The 17,263-nt window shown below is 42.4% G+C and overlaps 1 protein-coding gene across 1 annotated transcript in view; it reads right to left on the bottom strand.

Annotated features, from left to right (window-relative positions):
• cdh22 (cadherin 22) overlaps nt 1–17,263 on the bottom strand; it is a 154,792-nt gene that overhangs the window by 4,322 nt on the left and 133,207 nt on the right. Inside the window, exons 11-13 of the mRNA XM_076740980.1 lie at nt 7,911–8,028; nt 3,408–3,557; nt 2,967–3,068 (exon numbers count right to left, since the gene is read on the bottom strand). Coding sequence (XP_076597095.1) covers nt 2,967–3,068; nt 3,408–3,557; nt 7,911–8,028 — 370 coding nt within the window. The remainder of the gene's footprint in view (nt 1–2,966; nt 3,069–3,407; nt 3,558–7,910; nt 8,029–17,263) is intronic.

The raw sequence follows: 17,263 nt of genomic DNA, 5'->3' as shown, positions 1-17,263 counted from the left end.
GCTGCCTAAAGAGCTGCGCCAGCCTAAGAGCCTTGCTGATCTTGAATGGGGATTTTATGCAGTATCTTTGACTGATAATGTACATTAGTTCTCCTCTTACATTGTTTCTGGGCTCCATTGGGAAACCGGTGTCTGTATCCATTGTGTTTATTCTTCTCCTCCATGAATGGGGTGAATTAATTGCCACAGGGTTGAGGAAACAGTCATGGTTTGTGGTAAATTGCGGCTCACGCTGCCATGCATACTAAACAAGAGCGGAGACAATTATTCTAAATTCCCACTAATGAGGAGAGTAATAGGAGGTAGGAAACTTAGTGTTATGAACTCCCTCATACATGCAGATCAGCTGATTCTCCAGTAAATAGTACTGAAGGAGTATGTGATAGTATGTGGTAGCTCGGTCTGAAGCAAAGACGATCAGATAACCTCACTTCAGACAAACGCTCACTGATAACATGTGAGCATCACTCTGCATCAGGAACACTGATGGTTGAACTGTAAGCTGTTGAAAACCTATTTAACTTCACACCTCAGGCAATTTTAATACACCATGTACAGAAATTACCTACGTATGAAGCATATGTACCTGTGTATAGCTGCGTCTTATACATACAAAGCTGGTCCCCGTGTTTGCAGATGTTTCGATAAGCCTTCCTGACGGCGCATTTACCCTTGGGCTGCACTGGTTACCCCCGCCCAGGAGTTCATCACGAGCAGATGGGAGGTAATTGGAATGGATGCATGCAGATGCTGCGATGTAGTGGAATGGATTCATCACATCAGGCCTATAAACGAACTGATGGAGGGACTGTTTGTTTGTAAGGTAATTATGCAGAAATTTGTTTTCATTTTGCTCATCATCCAATAATTGATATAATAGAGGTGGTTCAGCCTCTGGAGAGAGGGAGCGCTGGCTGCTTAGGCAGACGCCGTGCGTGTGCGTGTCTGTGTGTGGTCCTGGCTTGGAATACTTTCTGGGAGGCATTTCAGACCAAAGAGAAGCTAATGGGGGACAAAAGCCATGTAACCAATAGGGGAAAAGCTGATTTTGAGGTTATGGTTAAGATTAGGGTAAGTCTCCAGAAATGTAATGTGGGTCTCTGTAATGTTCCCAAAAGTGGTCTTTATCTATGTGTGTGTGTGTGTGTTTGTGTGTGTGTGTGTGTGTGTGTGTGTATTACTGCATTGCAGTTAGGAGGTGAGGAGTGACTTGACTAAGCCCGTGGATGCCGACCACACACACTAAATCTGTGTGTGTGGGGTAAGTAAAGCAGGAGCAGCGTTGGGCAGTGTGCAGTCGATAAGATTGCTGCCACATGCCTTGCTCCTGTCTGTTATTCATGCCTCACAACAGTTGTGAAAACACTGCTCATCCCCCTGATCCGAGACCCTGCAGAGATTTTACCGGGCGCATGAAGACTGGCAGAAGGCAGGCGCTCAGACTGAGGCTGTCCTTCAGTGCTTTGTTGATGCCTGTCCAGTCCTTTTTTCTACCAATCAGTGTCAGTCACTCAAAGTGGCATGGACTTAAAGATTAGAGTCACTGACACTATTCGAATCAACACTGCATCATTTCACGACTGGAGTTCTAATGGCATGAAATAATACCAAAACACTTAAAGCATCAAAGTCTTACATACGCATTTTAGTCTGCATTTTCTTCAAAATCTCGAAGAAAAAATCTCTGCACAAAGTACCTCTATTTTTCTGCATAGTGTCTAGCTTTCCACAAGTTTAAAGGCCAGAGAGATGCTTGCAACACAGGCCTTTGAGGGGATGTCATCTAGCCCAGAACACCAAAACCATGATCAACAAGCACACACAGTTTTTTTTTTATAGGCTGCAGAGGTTGCCTCAGATTTGTACATAACATTTTTGTTGAGGCTTTTAAAACCGTGATGAATAAATGATGCCCTGCTTTTGAAGTACACTCCAGTAGATGGTTTGGTTAATGGAGGCAGAGTTTTAACAACTCTCATTAGAAAAGCTCTTAAAAGAAATAGATAGCAATGTTAGTTAGAGTTAGAGCTGCCTGGTGTCATGATCATCCATCATTCGCTGCCTGCACGATGTAAACGTGTATAGGCGCGAGCGGGGGAGACAAAACACTGTGACAGCACTGTCGTTTCTTTCTGTCACTGAGAAGTGGAATGCTAAGACGAACAGTGGGGGGAGAGCGAGAAGCCAACTCATAAAATTTTCAGATATGACAATACTAACCCTCTTCGGTTGCTGAGAGGCTGAGCGTGTGCATGCATGTGTATGTTGCTGTGTGCATGTGCGTACGTGTATAAAAATCAGAGAAAGTCTGGAAAGCCTTGTCTATTTAAAGCCTGCTGTTTCACAGGCATACAAGTGCTGAGGCAGCTGTTTTCCCTGTTTGCTCCCTCTAACCCCCCTCCACTTCACTCCCATTCATTTCTATCCCCGTCTCTTTTCCAAGGATCAAAGTGGCTTGATATCATTCATAAACCCAGGCATCATCTGTGCTCCTGTTTAAACAAAAGCTTTCTCCTCATAAAAGCTGCAACGAAATGTCCAACAGGACAGGAAAGCTGCTGAATGAAAGAAAGATGAAAAATTGATCTCATTTTTCATGCCGCCCGTCGTAGTTTTTTTTTTTTTTTTTGCCGCTGCATGTGCAAGTTCTTTCGTGAAATATACATAACCTCTAAAAGTGGTCAATCCATTAAAAGACACATGCTTGGTTGCATGATTTCATGAGCAGAGGACATGGAGTCGTGTCTTCAGGTGCAGCCCTCAGCCTTCCCTTTTGACTAGTACACCCCACCACTGAACGTAATGCTCCTGGTGGCCCTGCCGGAGTAGCTGAACTTAGCACTGACCCCAGAAAAGTAACAATAATGAATTGTGCTTATCCATCCGTCGAGCAATCCATCATCCGTCCATCCATTTATCTCCTCATACATGCATACATACATACATGAGTCCATCCATCTGCTTACCTATGAGGATGAGCATGCAGACCAGTAGTGCTATAAGTGCCCCAGGACTGAGAGCAGCACTCATTACATAGGCTGTGGCATTGCAGGACTGGATGGCTCCATCTGTGTTGCAAAAAGAAACATTAACATTTACTGTACAGATTCAACACCAGTTACGAGTCAGTTCAGTGGACAAGGATTAAGCACTGTCTCATCAAAAGAAAAAAAAAAGTGTTTTTATCATGCATATATTACATTTGCACCCAGCTGAATTCACTGTTGAGGGCCATTTGTCAGCAGATTTCTGGCCTTGTGTTATTTTGTTTTCCACAAATATAAGCTGATACGACCGCTTTGCTCACCAAAACAACGGCGTGTGGATGACCCTTGTAGCACTGCTGATGCAGGAGGTGACAGTGATGATAATGTTAGTAATGGTGCAGCTCCTGCAATAGCTCTCACCTGTGTCACAGCCGCAGACATGAATGGTCAGGGTGCCTGTGGAGCTGAGGGAGGGCGGCCCGCTGTCAACCACCATGATGGGCAGGAAGTACACATTCTGCTCATGGCGGTTAAAGCCTGACCGCTGGGTCCGGATGCCAGCTGTCTTGTCTGGGTGGGCGGTGTGAGTTTGTCGGGGGGAGGGGGTCAGAGAAACAAGGTAAGGCAGAGAATCACACATGAGCGCTTAATATCTAAAGAATGAAAAACCCTCTGTCTGTTTTTTTTAGCAGTAAATTGAAGAAACTTCATCCATTGTGCACTTTCATTGGCATTCTTGTTTTTCCTCCTTTTCACAGAACTCTGTACTAATGGAAGAAGCACAAAAAAGAGGTAGTGTTGATCATACAGGTCTATTTGACATTCCTAAAATGTCAAGACAAATCACAGTCTTCAGGACTTAACAATGTAAGATGCTTGCCATTTGATTCGAAAAAGAACAATGAAAACTTCTTCAAGAAATGGTCAAGTGCTGAACTGACGAAGACAAAGACAGCAAAGTGCCATCCTCGTTATGCACCGTCTGAATAAATCATTTGGCATGCAATAATGCACGGTTCAAGGACCCCAGCTGAAGGGTGCCAAGATTGTCACGTTTAACTTCGGGTTGAATGATTCCTCCAGGGAAGTGAACCGCTTTTGTGCTGTTAACATTTATCATGTGTTTTTTTTTTTTTTTTTTTGTCAAGGCAAACAAATACAGGGGAGAAAATGTGCGAGAGAGCCACTGTTTGAAATTAAACTTCAGCGCTGTATATATGAGCGCTCTCCTGTAGACACAGATAAATGTAACAGAGAATACAGAAGGAGGCTTTGACAAATAGAGTCAGAGAAGCTTTGTGGGTAGACTTGTGCAGAGGATACCAAGCAATCCATCTCCCAGAACATATATCACCCTTATCCATGTCACCCTAGAGCTTCTCTGGCACATGTAGAACAATCTTCATATTACTGTTTATGTACGGGAACGTTACGCCCCTGAGTTTGTCCTTTTGACTTTTACACGGCATTCCCTTCCACCGCCGTCTGCTGCAGAACAAGACTCCCTCCAACACACGTGAAAGCAGACAGACCGAGGCATCTTTATCAAAATCAATACAAATTAAAAGGCTGGCAGTGCAGTTGGATCAGAACAACCTTCCTCAAACACCTTTATCTCAAGTCCCAAGTCCTTCAAACTACACGCTACACTACACATCCAGAAAGACACATGGGACCACATCTGATGACCCTTTTGGGAGTCTGGTGTGGTTTGACATGATCAAAGCTAAAACAAGGCTGAGGGCCGAAGTCACAAAGATGGATTGCAGCCACTTGCGAACGCTGTCTGCCCCGTGTCAAGGTCCCGTTCAAGACACATACTGTGCTAATGATGCTGCAGCGCAAACGCTCACTTCAAGTTTTGCATCTGATTGCAATTATCCATGTGGCAAAGTACAACACACAGTGAAATGACAGCTGACAGCAACAGAGAGGAGAGCAGCGAAGATAAGACTGGCTGACAGAGATTGTGACAAAAGAGTAAAAGCCCCAAATCAGCTGATACGAGGAAGCAGGAGAAGAGGGAGGGAGAGGAATGAGAATGAAGGAGTAGCATGAGGATAGTCTCCTGATTGAACTTACGATAAGCTTCACTTCAATCGGGAGAGACTTCATAAGCCTGAACCATTATTTTATTGATGTGCACAATAAGGATGATAAATGTGAAAAGTCATTGGCGATTAAACCCAATCGTGACACCTCTTACAAATGCGCTTCAGCTACCACCGACTCTCTGAGGAGGCTAATAATTTTCTCTCTAACTGCCAGTGGCTGTTCATGCTGGTGTTTGTGAACTGAACTTTTGAGCCTAGAAAGGTGCTAACTGTGCCAAATGTATGCATATTACCTAACTTAAGTAAGTGCAAAAAGCACCGGAGATGTTGTTTGCTTGGCAACCCAGTCAGGAGGACATTTCACCCTTTGAGAATTACAGTTTCTTTTTGCCTTATTCTTTCAGGTTTAACAGCAAAAGCGACGCAATCCTTTTGTGAATTTGCCCCTGAGTGCCTACACTCTACAGGCTGATGGTCAAGTCATTAGTTTTATTTTGGCATTCGGTCAGAAACCAATTTATTGGATCATGTGAAATTTTGAGCTGCTGGTGACGATACATGAAAAGTCAGGGGATCACCAAAGCAATCAGCATTCATCCTCTGTGGACCATAGATATCTGTACAAAATGTCATGACAATCCATCCAATAACTTCTGGGGTATTTCAGTCTCAACCAAAAGGGTGGGCTGACCAACTCCAGAGCCGCACGCTGGCATGACTAATACGAACTGCTTGTTCAAGGTTAGAGAAGGATCCCGGTCATGGTTAAGAGAAAGCAGTGTTGACTGCCGGGAGGAACATAGGTCATTTAAGCCATTTGAAAAACAAATGTTCTTGTTTTTCTTTTGTGGACATTCTTGAACTCCTACATAAGCGATTTTATTCCTTCTATTAATTCACAGGTACAAAGACACAGAGCACAAATCACCAGAGCCAAAGAAAAAACTACGGTACACTCGCCTAAAGACTTATACAGCACGATTTCTCCTGGATGTTGTATCACGTTGGCTTTACCATTCATGCTTTATAAATGATTCCTGCGGTGACACATGTGCAGTGAGGTTTTTGAAATGTTTGTCACTGACTGAACAAACCACAGAAAAATAAGGAACACAACTTTCACAGATGTGTTGAATGAAATAAGCAAAAATAATCCACTAAAATGTGAATTTCTGTTTGTTTGTTTTTTTCTACACCTCCATATCACATGAAATTTCTTGATGATGTGGGACATTTTCTAGGCAAAAATGATGCCAGTTTGTCATGTAACAATAAAGTTTATGTGGTAAATATGAGGTTTTGCTCTACAGACTGCCAGCAACAACTTAAAAGAGTTTAGCACCATGGGGGAAAAAAGCCTTTTCATCATTGTGTGTCAAGGCTTGGAGACACAACACAATGTGAGGCCATGATGGGGAAAAGGAGAAGTGACAAATTGAAAGTGACAGGTTGACAAATGTGTCCATGAGAAGAGACACCAGAGTGGGAAAAAAACAGGGGTGGGAGGATAAAAAGTCTGTGTGGGGTTTTGTTTGTCTTTCACCGAACTATATACAGGGTCTGCAGAAGCGTTTGTGTTTGTGAATACATGAAATGTACCGAGGTGGGTGGTGTAACGTTTCCATCTGTGCACGAAGAAGCTTTTTAATCATTCTCCCTATTCAACAGTGTACACGCCATGCTAATATTTCACCTACATGCACATGTGCACACACAGTAGCAAAGGTTATGTGTGTATCCATTGCTACATGCGAGCATGTGAACGGGACGTCAGCAGACCTCGCTGCCTTCGCACGGTGACATTTCCCTAGCTCCGGCTGCTCCCCTGACATTTTCCTGGTGTCAGATCAATCTTGATTTAGCCAGATGTCACATTCACTTAGGTACACATCTCTAAACGAGGGATCTGCAAGCGCGCTTGCAAAAACACAGACAAGCATGAAAAAACTTATCTTCCCGACAAAGCGGAGTCATCACTGGGGGGCACAGTCAATTTTAATTTCCTCATGCGGAGTCGCATAAATGTTGTGTTCGTGCGAAGTGCAGTTTTCATGATGACACTCGGGAAAATTAGGTAAACTGTTGACGTTCTATTTAAGAGGAATCAAGACAAGATTCTGTGTTAAACAGCGTTCAAAAGTCATAGAAAATGCCATCACTGTGGAAAACAATGCTCAGCTTCATTGTTTGAACAGTCGAGCAAACTTCTTCAGACAAACTGGTAAAAATGGGTTTTGTCCAGTTTGCACAGTGTCAGACATGCAGTGGTGTGTAATACCTTCTAATAATATTACTCTGCTCAGAGGACTAGAACAGATGGTGTTTATCAAATAATAAAAATAAAAAAAAAACTACCTGATTATGGAGTGAATCCTAAATCACAGAAAAAAACAGACTACTTTGCATTCACTTTGAAAGAGTCTTCTGCGATTGTTAAGATTTCTTCTGGTAGTGCCGTCCATAACAATGACAACCATCTGGCGCCTAAATGAGGTAACTAAGACACTGAAATTACTGGCAACTACTGTGTTCTGACAAAGTTTTTTGAGTTGCACTATTTTAGACTAACTTAATGTTGCCTTAACGCCCTCAGCATTTCACCAAACTCTTACATTGCCAATCACACTAATCCATCTCTATGAGCTTCATGGCGATGTTGAACGTTTTTCAGTCGAGCACAGTTTTGCTGCACCTGTGCACATTCACAATGCGCACACCCACTCAAAATACAACAGCCAGCCTTTAAGACTCCTGCTTGTTCCATTACATTATACGCTGAAAATCAAATTATGCTGATAACGCCATCAGCACAGCCACTCAAATGCGCATCTTCACCCATAACCCCAGTACAGGACCTTTGCCCTCTCACCTTTGACATCCCACAGGGTGAAGTGTCGACTGCTGGAGGCCTCCGGGGCCAGGGTGAAGTAAAAGCGATGTCCGGTTTGTGGCTCGTCTCTGTCCACCACGCTGATGGTGTGAATTAGCTGAGGAAAGAGAAGCAAAGGAAGAAAAGCACAAAACGGAAAAGAAACAGAGGTTAGATTTTCTACTCAGATCCACTCAATAGGAACAAGAAAATGAATATGAAAAGCACTTTACACTTAACATTTCAAATGCTTCTTTCATGAGGGAGGGGGAGGGGTGGAGCGAGTATACTGGGATGCTACAGATGCAGAAGGCTTCCTATGAAAGTGCAGTTCAAAGGGGCGACAGTCACAAAGAGATAAAAAAAAAAAATAACTTCAGAAAGTTGACACAGCACTATAAAAAAAAAAAGTCTTAATGTTAGAAATGCAAAACTATTATAAAGTGCCTCACTAAAGAGCTTTTTTTATGAACAGAAGAGGAGAGATATTCTGCGCGGCTGCCATATTTGCTCTCGGATGGAGCAAAGTCAAAATGCAAATTTGCAGAGAAACAGAAAGGAAGACAGAGACTCGGCGAGGGTGTAGTCCTCCTATATAATGCAATAATAGTGATCCGCACTGAAAGATAAAACTCAACTGTGATCCAATTTTGAGAACTCTGTGTGGACACAATAAGGTGAGATAGGATTCACTGTGAGCTGAACAGACATCAAACAGCCCCTGGAGATCCTTTCACCTTAACACAGGCCTCTCGGTGACAATTCGTCCCCCTCTCATCCTGTTAATCTGCAGCCAGCGCCAAACCGCAAGCTGATAAATTATATTTTCACATCACATCCGTCCGCTCTGTTTCTTCCTCCGTCGGCACACTACGTACAAATCCACATATTTCTTATTATTCTGATTTCCTTCACCTTTGTCTTCTGCACCACTCGGAAAAACAGAAATCTACTCTTCAGCTCTGCTGAACAAAACAAAGCATAGACGCTGTGGATAAAACACACTGCAGCACTAGAACAGAGTTGGTTATTATGTGGTTTTAAAGAATTTTAAATGTCAAAATTCTCCACATGAATGGTGGGAAGGCAGAAGGCCAGCAGCAGAGAAGCGCGAGGAGCCAAGCCATTTTGCCTAAAAAGTGTAAACCTTCAGGCAGAATTTAAAACTTGAATCTCTTTGTATTACATTAAATTATTATTGTATTATACTAGATTTTATCTCAGTGTCTCTAGACTGTTATAATGTTAACTGTGGAAGTCCAATAACATGTTTCACTAGTAAGTCATATTCCCGAAAATGTGTTGTGTCCAATACAGAAAGTCTTCCAGTCAGATGCTGCTTTGGATGATGCATGCTTGCCTTGAGCTAACAAAAGCTATTATACTTCTATTCTGCGTGTGAGCAAAATAAATTTACATTGCGCCCGAGAATATTTTACCAGAAGCTTAAAATGTTGCCTGAAAGATTCTTCCAGTTTAAATAATGAAGCTATCCTTTTACACTCGGGAAATGATGTGATTATCCTGGTTTTCCTGCGACTGCTGTTGCACGAGCTGATGCTGCACACCTAAAGCACCGTGGGTAACACCGTTTGTACTTGTGTGAGGAGCATTTGTTGGTGTGACATACGAGGCGTCGACGCTACAAAGGAAGTAAGTTGGTTTTCATCTTCTGGCTGAGGCTCCTTATTTGTAAAATAAGTGGGTAAGGACAATTTTTTGGCAAGTACATGACACAGAGACGCAGAGAGAACCGTGAAGAGCTGGTCTGCACTCTTCATTTTATGATTAATGTCATTTTTAATTCTATTTATTTTGTTACAATGTACTGTCACACAGTTGGATTGTTACATCTATGGCTCCTGACATTATTATCCTGTTGTCTTTTTAATAATAAGAAAACTAAAAAAAAAAGAGAATAATTTAACATAATCTCTGTAATAACTTTTGATTACATTTATTAAGTGCACTAGCACCTCTAAAACTCATTAATTAGCACGTTATATTTGTTTGATTCACGTAAAAGGCAAAAACTGCTCTTGCACCTTAAGTAGCAGGCCAGGACACCGGTGGCAATAAGCTTTTTTTTTTTTTTTTAAAAAAAAAAAAAACAAACTCAATGCTAACGCTTCAATTGGCAAGCTTTAGATGTTCTCGGAGGCTAGATCTGTAACCGCTGGACAGCGCCAAGCTAGCTGTTTCCACCTGTTCCAGACTTACATTAATATGGATCGTCTCCTCTAACTCTTCACCAGAAAGCAAGAGAACATACTTCCTGCCAAAGTCAAACTGTTCCCTGAAAGTCAGTTTTGAACTGACTTGAACGGTAGCACACAGGGTTAAAATACATTTCAGAAATAAAAACGCAGCAGACGTGAAGCACATATAGAAAATGTCGTGTTGTCCGTAACACAATAATTGTGTTTGTCCTGGTTTACAGAAGAAGTTGAAAGCTGCCACTGACTTTGTGGAAGCTCAGATTTGTTTATCTGCTGTCTGTCTCAGCCACCGATAGCTTAAGTACTCATTTAGCAACAGCTGATCCCACTCTTCAGCTGTTCTCACTTGCCTATTCAACACAAAGTGCGCTCTTGGCAAAACATCTCAAATGCTAACAATTCTAAATTCCTTCATAATCAACTTAAATGGTCAACGCTCTTCAGTCATCTGCATGAGGAACAAGCAGAAGATTGATTTAACCATCACACAATCTGCACATGATTACACTCGATATATGCAGTTATGAATGGCTGGAAAAAGAGACTGAGAGAACCTTTTAAGCTTCCATGAAGACCCCCAAATTGATTTTGACAGAATATACCAATAAGTGTTTTGACTTTTTAATGTAAGGAAGACACACTTTATCTTGCAGCACGTCCCAGCCTCCACCTCTGCTTCACACTCAGGTGAATGCTCAGACAGCGCTCTTAGAAATCAGCAGAGACACAAATGACAAACAACCCCCTGAGCTACTATTAAGTGAAGCATTTCTCAGGATGATTAAAGCAGGATGTTCGATGGCTGTAATTCCTTTGTCTGGTCTCACAAAAGCTTACCATATCAGATAAGATCGATGGAAATACATCAAACCATTACTCAGCTGTAACAGTAGCAGCCTCCTCTTTAAAGGGCCGGATACTTAGAAAATGTTAAACATGGCTTTGTTTACTGGACTGAGCTCCATCCTTTCTCCTCCACCGCTCAGCCTCTTCAGCATGCTCTCTTTTCATCTCTCTGATTTCCTTTTCCTCAGATTCCCTGTCCGTCATTGATCATCCACCTGAGCATTGATTATCCAAACAATAACACTGTAGATGCACTCAACACCTTTATCGCCCATAAAGACGTCCGCTTTAGTGTGATTTTTCAGCTCGTGTTGCCCGTCTGTGCAAGACACCCTCATTCATTTAGCGCTGCACATAAGTCTGAATTATGAGCCTGAGCGGTGGCTATGCATTACTGTGACTAAGCTACTGCCGAGCACACTTCCGGGCCACAATTGTACCTTCACAATAAACAGCTCCTCGGCATTGACGTTGCATCACAGACACAGAACAGGCTTAGTCATACCCACAGCTCAGGGAGGCTGCTTGGGATAATATGGCTTACTTTGTAATTACAAAATGCTACGCCATGATTTCAGGGTAAATCACACGCTCCTTCCTTAGCACGCTGCAGACTCTGCACTCGAGAAACACAGAGAAACACATTACCACTACACTAACAAAGGTGATTAAAAGAGGAAAAACTATCATTACATGCCATCTCACATCTTACCTATGGTCCCGTTCACTGGTAGGGCTGATATCTGGCATTCTGAGATAATCTGCATTGGTTTGATGCCTGCACTCTCAAGGCCAATGAAACAAAAATTCATTTTTTTTTCCCAATAAGTTAAAATAAGTGCACTGCAGACGGAGTGCAGATCTATTTAAGGAAACACAGACAAAATGCAGACAATAACATTAGTGTTCAGCAATTATCATGATTAAGTTGCTGTATTTTGTCAGATGCTATCTATGTGTGTATGTGTGTGCGTGGTCCCATGGCCGCCCTACTCTTAAAACATCAGCATCTGTATCAGCCATTGAAAAACCGGTATCTGTCAACCTGTTGTCTCGATTGTTGTACTTTCATAAGCTGTGATGGCTTTTATTGCTTTTGAGAGTGAGGCTCTGAGTCTTGGGAACTCGAATAGGATAGTTTAAAGATGTTGTGCCAGGATACAACCTTATGAATTATATTAGGTTGCAATAGCAAAATAAGTCTTCTCAAATGCGCAATGTTGTCCAGATTACATTTCTCTTCAACATATCAGACCTAATGTTCGTACTGTACATGCAAACGGTTGACTGTTAATATATTCCATTTGGATAATTTACAACATTCATGCTTGGCAACTAAAATATGATTAAGCTACCATAAATCCAACCCCCTTTGCTTAGAGTTGAGAGCAATATGCACTGGCTGTGTATGATATGCACCAAAATCCTGATGAGTATTGGTTTCCTCTGCAGTTACTGGCACGTCTGTATGGTGTGCCAGTGTGCTTTGGGTGTCAGAAGACACAACCAGTGTGTTTTCTCCATCATGGTTAGGGTTATAGAAATGTCAGATGACTTCTTGTTTTGGCCTTGAACATTATCAAAAAGCACAAGTTGCCAGTGCACAGTAGCTGCATATAAATGACATCAGGATAGTAAAATCTGCCACACTGCTGCATGACACACCCACATGACCTTCTGTTCCATGTAGTTTTAAGCTAAGTTTTGTGTTTCTTTTCAATACATGCACACTCCTTGTGGGAGTCAATTTTTTCAAATGTAATCTGACGTCTTTACATTTGTGTTTGCTCTCACACATCAACACGGAAACACTTATCTGAAACAAAGGCCAGTCAATCCACAGTAATCTATGGAAAATACGACTGAGTGAGCCAAAACAGACCTGACCTTATCTTCTCATCATTCTTTGAAGCCCTTTCGGGTTTATTTCAGTCTGAAGGTAAACTAATAACGAGCAAAGAGGAGAAACTCGAAGCTTTATTATCAACAGAACGACGAATCTGTTGGTTTCTTTGAAGAAACACGAACAGCAGTGAGGATGTACTAAGTGAGTCGTGATCTGTATCCTGTGACTGTGCCCTCAGCAGGGGGACTCTCAGGCGGCATCTCGGGGTGAGCGCAAACTGCTGAGGGGGAGAGAGAGAGTGAAGCGAGAGAGGGAAATGAGAGAGGAGGAGAGCGAGTGTGTGGGAGTTTATTGAGCAGCTAGTGAAGCTCCCTCAAGCACAATCACCTAATTAGATTTCTATCTAGCAGTCCCCTTTCCTGACCCCCTTAAATCTCTTGTATCTCTGGAAAGCAAGAAGGGGAGACTTTCCCAAAAGTACATCCCATCTACACCAGGGGTGTCTGAGAGGTCAAGGTTGTGAGAGGGAGGCAGCTTGCTCATTCACAGCAGAAATCAACCACAATGGCAGCGGAAAGGAAGTGAATAAATAAATAAATAAAAAGACATCTACTTAAAATAGGTTGACAGAGGTTCATCTCTGAAGCCTGGGATGCAGTATCGGCGGCAGAGCTGCGTTTTCACACACATCCATTAGTTTCGGTGGTAAAAAGCATCCTCACAGCGTCTAGTGGGGCATTAACATGTCTCGATGCATTGAACTTGAATCAATTTCAGGAAGGCAAAATGGCTGTGTTTGCATTTTTGGGGACCACAGTGTCAAAAGAAAAGAGGTAAAATAAGAGCAAAAGCTATGATTTTCCGAGAAAGCACTATATTTTTGTATTCATGACAATCTAAATGGCTTGTATTATGGCAGCCACAATGCATACTTTGACGGATTTCTAATTAGCAATTGTATTAAAACCATGTAATCATTTCCATCATTAACATATAGATAGACTCTCATGTTGCAGATGGAATGGAGGTACAGTACATGCACCAATATACTGCCTCAACCAGTAAATCTGACTGTCTTCACCAGAAAAAAGGACTTTTTTGGGTTGTTTGCTGAAAAGGACTCATGATTACATGTCTTGTTCCTCGTGTGGTCATGTGACTAAATCCTGTATATTTACAGTGAGTAACAAAGGCAGGAGGGGGATGATGTTGCCACAGAAAGTAAGCAAATCTAAAAGTAAGACAGATCATTCCCTCACTTTTTGGATTGCACTGACAAACATCATTGAGGCTTGAGGAAATTCCACCTGCTGAGAATCACCCAAACAGCAAATGGGCTGCAACAACATGTCACTACACCACATGTCAAAAGTTCCATCTAATGCACCTGCACTTTTTTATGCTGCCAACTGACATGAACAGGGTAAATGTAGAAAAAAAAAAAATGTTGGAAACAGTGAATATTCAGATCTCTTTCGTCTGCTGGTTTGTCTGATTCAACATTAACACTGGAGAGACAAAAGGAAGAGGCATTTGGCGAGTGGAAAGAGATGACTCACTCAGTCTCCTACTCATGAAACACTGTCTGGCAAAACTGTGAGTATGTCTGGGTTTCTCCCTCGTCCGTGTTGCTTTGTTTCTTCTTTTACTCACTTCTGTCGTATGTCTAATGTGCGCCCGTGTGTGTTTGTTTTAGTATCCTCTCTGTATGTGCATGAGGTGAGTAAGCGTTGCACTCACGTGGATCTGATGTGATGTGTTTTTCAGACAGGCTTAGCATTTAGCTGTTTCAAACTGAATCTCTCAGGGGTTGGAGGTTGGCGGTGCCGCGGCCAAACTGAGGTGATCTGTCGCAGTGACCCACTCAGCCAGCTGTGAGACGACACGGCAGAGCTGACAGGCCTCCGTTTCCCCGGGCCATACTTAGTATTTGGCTTTCCACCCAGCCTTTTTTCTGCACACATGGCGCTATATGATATCTGTCCCTCTGCATTCACTCAGATAAATACCACGAGGTGGGCGAGGAATGGGCTGAGAGGCGAAGATTGTGTTCACGTGTCAGTCAGAGAGGTGCAGCAGATTGGGAAAACGGGCAAATCGGGGCAGAGATCCAGAATGGCAGAAATCAAGAAGGGATTTAAATCTTGTGAACTATAATTGCAAAAACATCACTAAAGTAAGATTTGTATTTTCCCATTTTATCCCATGTATTATTGTAGATTCGTATCATATTATTGCCTGTTGTAACACACGCTAAACAGTGACACTAGCTAAACTGCTTCTTAAAAACCTTTAAGGCCCATTTAGAAACTTTTTTTTTTAGAACAGAGATCTGTATGGCACTAAATTGCTCCACTGCTGGCTTTGTTATCCAGAGTAACTTGCAATAACTGAAACAGCAGGATACGATAACATTTCTCCTTTGAGACTGATGTAAGCTTTGACTCAAAGTGTATGACGGTTAAACAGAAGGAAGGAACTATTGATTTGTTAGGGCTTATGTCCTCATCAAGACGAGCAAATCTCATGTCACGAGTTTTTAAACTTGCAAGGAGGTGCATTATGAATCATTAGACTTCTTTCTATCTTTTTTTGTGTGAGGTGAAGACACACTTGGAAAATAACATGGTTGGTCCTCACTTTCTAAAAGGGCTGTTGCAGGATCAAGGCTTGGCCCTGGGGCCTAGGGTAGAATTATTTATCATAGCATGGTAAGGTGAGGGTAAGGCTTGGGTTCGTTGTGAGGGTTAAGGTTATAGGGCCAGAGAATACACTGCATCAGCGAGGGTCCTCAAAAGCATAGGAGGTCAAGCGTGTATGTATGAGTCTGTGTGTGTGTGTGTGCATGTGTACATGTGTGTGCATTTGTGGTGCAAACAGGGGCAGTTTGAAAGAGCTTGAGGCCCAAGGCAAAAGCCAGCAGGATGCTCTCTCTGCCTCGCTCTACGCAGTCATTGCTAATGAGACATGAGCTTTCAGTCGAATCCTAAGTACATTCCAAAGACATGAAAAAATCTAAAAAGAAACCAAATCCAAAGAGGTGGATGCAAATATATTTACTGTGTAGACGAACCTATAACTGATACTCTGGAAATGGATTACATGGATTATGCATTTATTTCTGGCGTGGCTGTGCATGTGTTCTACATGATAGTCGATAGAAGTGCAAGTCAATCTGCATTTACTGTGTGGCTCCTCGCTCTCATTCTGTCTTGCTGCAGTCACTTATTCTGCTTTTCTTTCCATCTTTGAACATCGCCCTGCTAAGACCCCTAGAAGGCCCCGCAAATAAAAGGTGAGATGCTATTTAACACTTTGTGTCACGGCCCTGTCTTGAACTGTGTCTCAAAGCAAAAGCTGCTTAGCCTGTGTCACCCATTTTTTTTTTTTTATTTACTTCTCAGCCAACCCTCCCCTCTCCCTCCACATGCATTCTCCCTCTAAACACAAACAAAATAGATTGTGTTGCCAACTCTCAAATGGGATCAAACCCAACCGCAGTTAAAAGGCTTAGGTTAATCTGATTTTCTCTGTGGTTCCACCGAAAGCTAGACCTGAGCCAGGGAGCTGACACTCCATGAACGAGACTGGGTGATAACACAGCACACAACAGGAGACAATGGAACGCTCCTCATTAGCTTAGTAAACCGGGGGTTGATCTGGCATATTAAAAGTGCGACAGTGGAAGCTGTTTGTATACAGCATATGTGTGGGTGTGTGCATGCATGTCTTTATTTCATTTTAGCATCTGTGCAGGGACAGGCATGTATGATTGTGTTTATCATATAATTTAGTGGTAAACGAAAAGAGCAAGCGGATTCAGCTGAGACGGATAGACAGATGATAGACATGGGTGAGACGGATGCATTAATGGTTATGTGGGGAGAAGTTATTTGTCTCTATATGGGGGAAAAAGTCCCCGCTTCACTGCAAAAATGTCTTTTTTTGGTCCCAAACATTGTCATACAGTAGGCTATGGCACATGCCTTGTTGTTCCACTGACAGCTTGATTGAATGATTTAGGTATAAAACAAACGACTGTTTACTTCTAATTAGTCATCAAGTCCTGCTATCGATCAAGCGATACTCATAATGCCTCTCGAGTGGATTTTAGCTGATTTACAATGCTAACATGGAACTAAAAGACCACTGTTCACTGCAAAGTTCTGAAACTTGATCCAAGCAATTGGACACTTGACTCAATTGAAAAAATGACAGATGTTGTGTTGCTCTAATTAATTCTGCCCGTGTAGCAGACCTATGAAGAGGGTGAAACGGGCCTGACACTGAACAGAGCAGCAATAACCCTTTAGAACTTTGCATTTCCTTTGTACAGAGGCCAGATGAGGTGAGCAAAGTGCAAGCTCTCTGGGTCCGGAGGCATATGCATAAAGGAAAGGAGGGCAGCTCGCTAGTGTTTGACATCTATTCCAGGTGAAAGA

The sequence above is a fragment of the Chaetodon auriga genome, chromosome 2 (assembly GCF_051107435.1).
Source record: "Chaetodon auriga isolate fChaAug3 chromosome 2, fChaAug3.hap1, whole genome shotgun sequence".
NCBI classification, from domain to species: Eukaryota; Metazoa; Chordata; class Actinopteri; order Chaetodontiformes; family Chaetodontidae; genus Chaetodon; species Chaetodon auriga.
The sequence above is the reverse complement of the archived record's forward strand: the minus strand, read 5'-3'. Positions and strand labels throughout refer to the sequence as shown.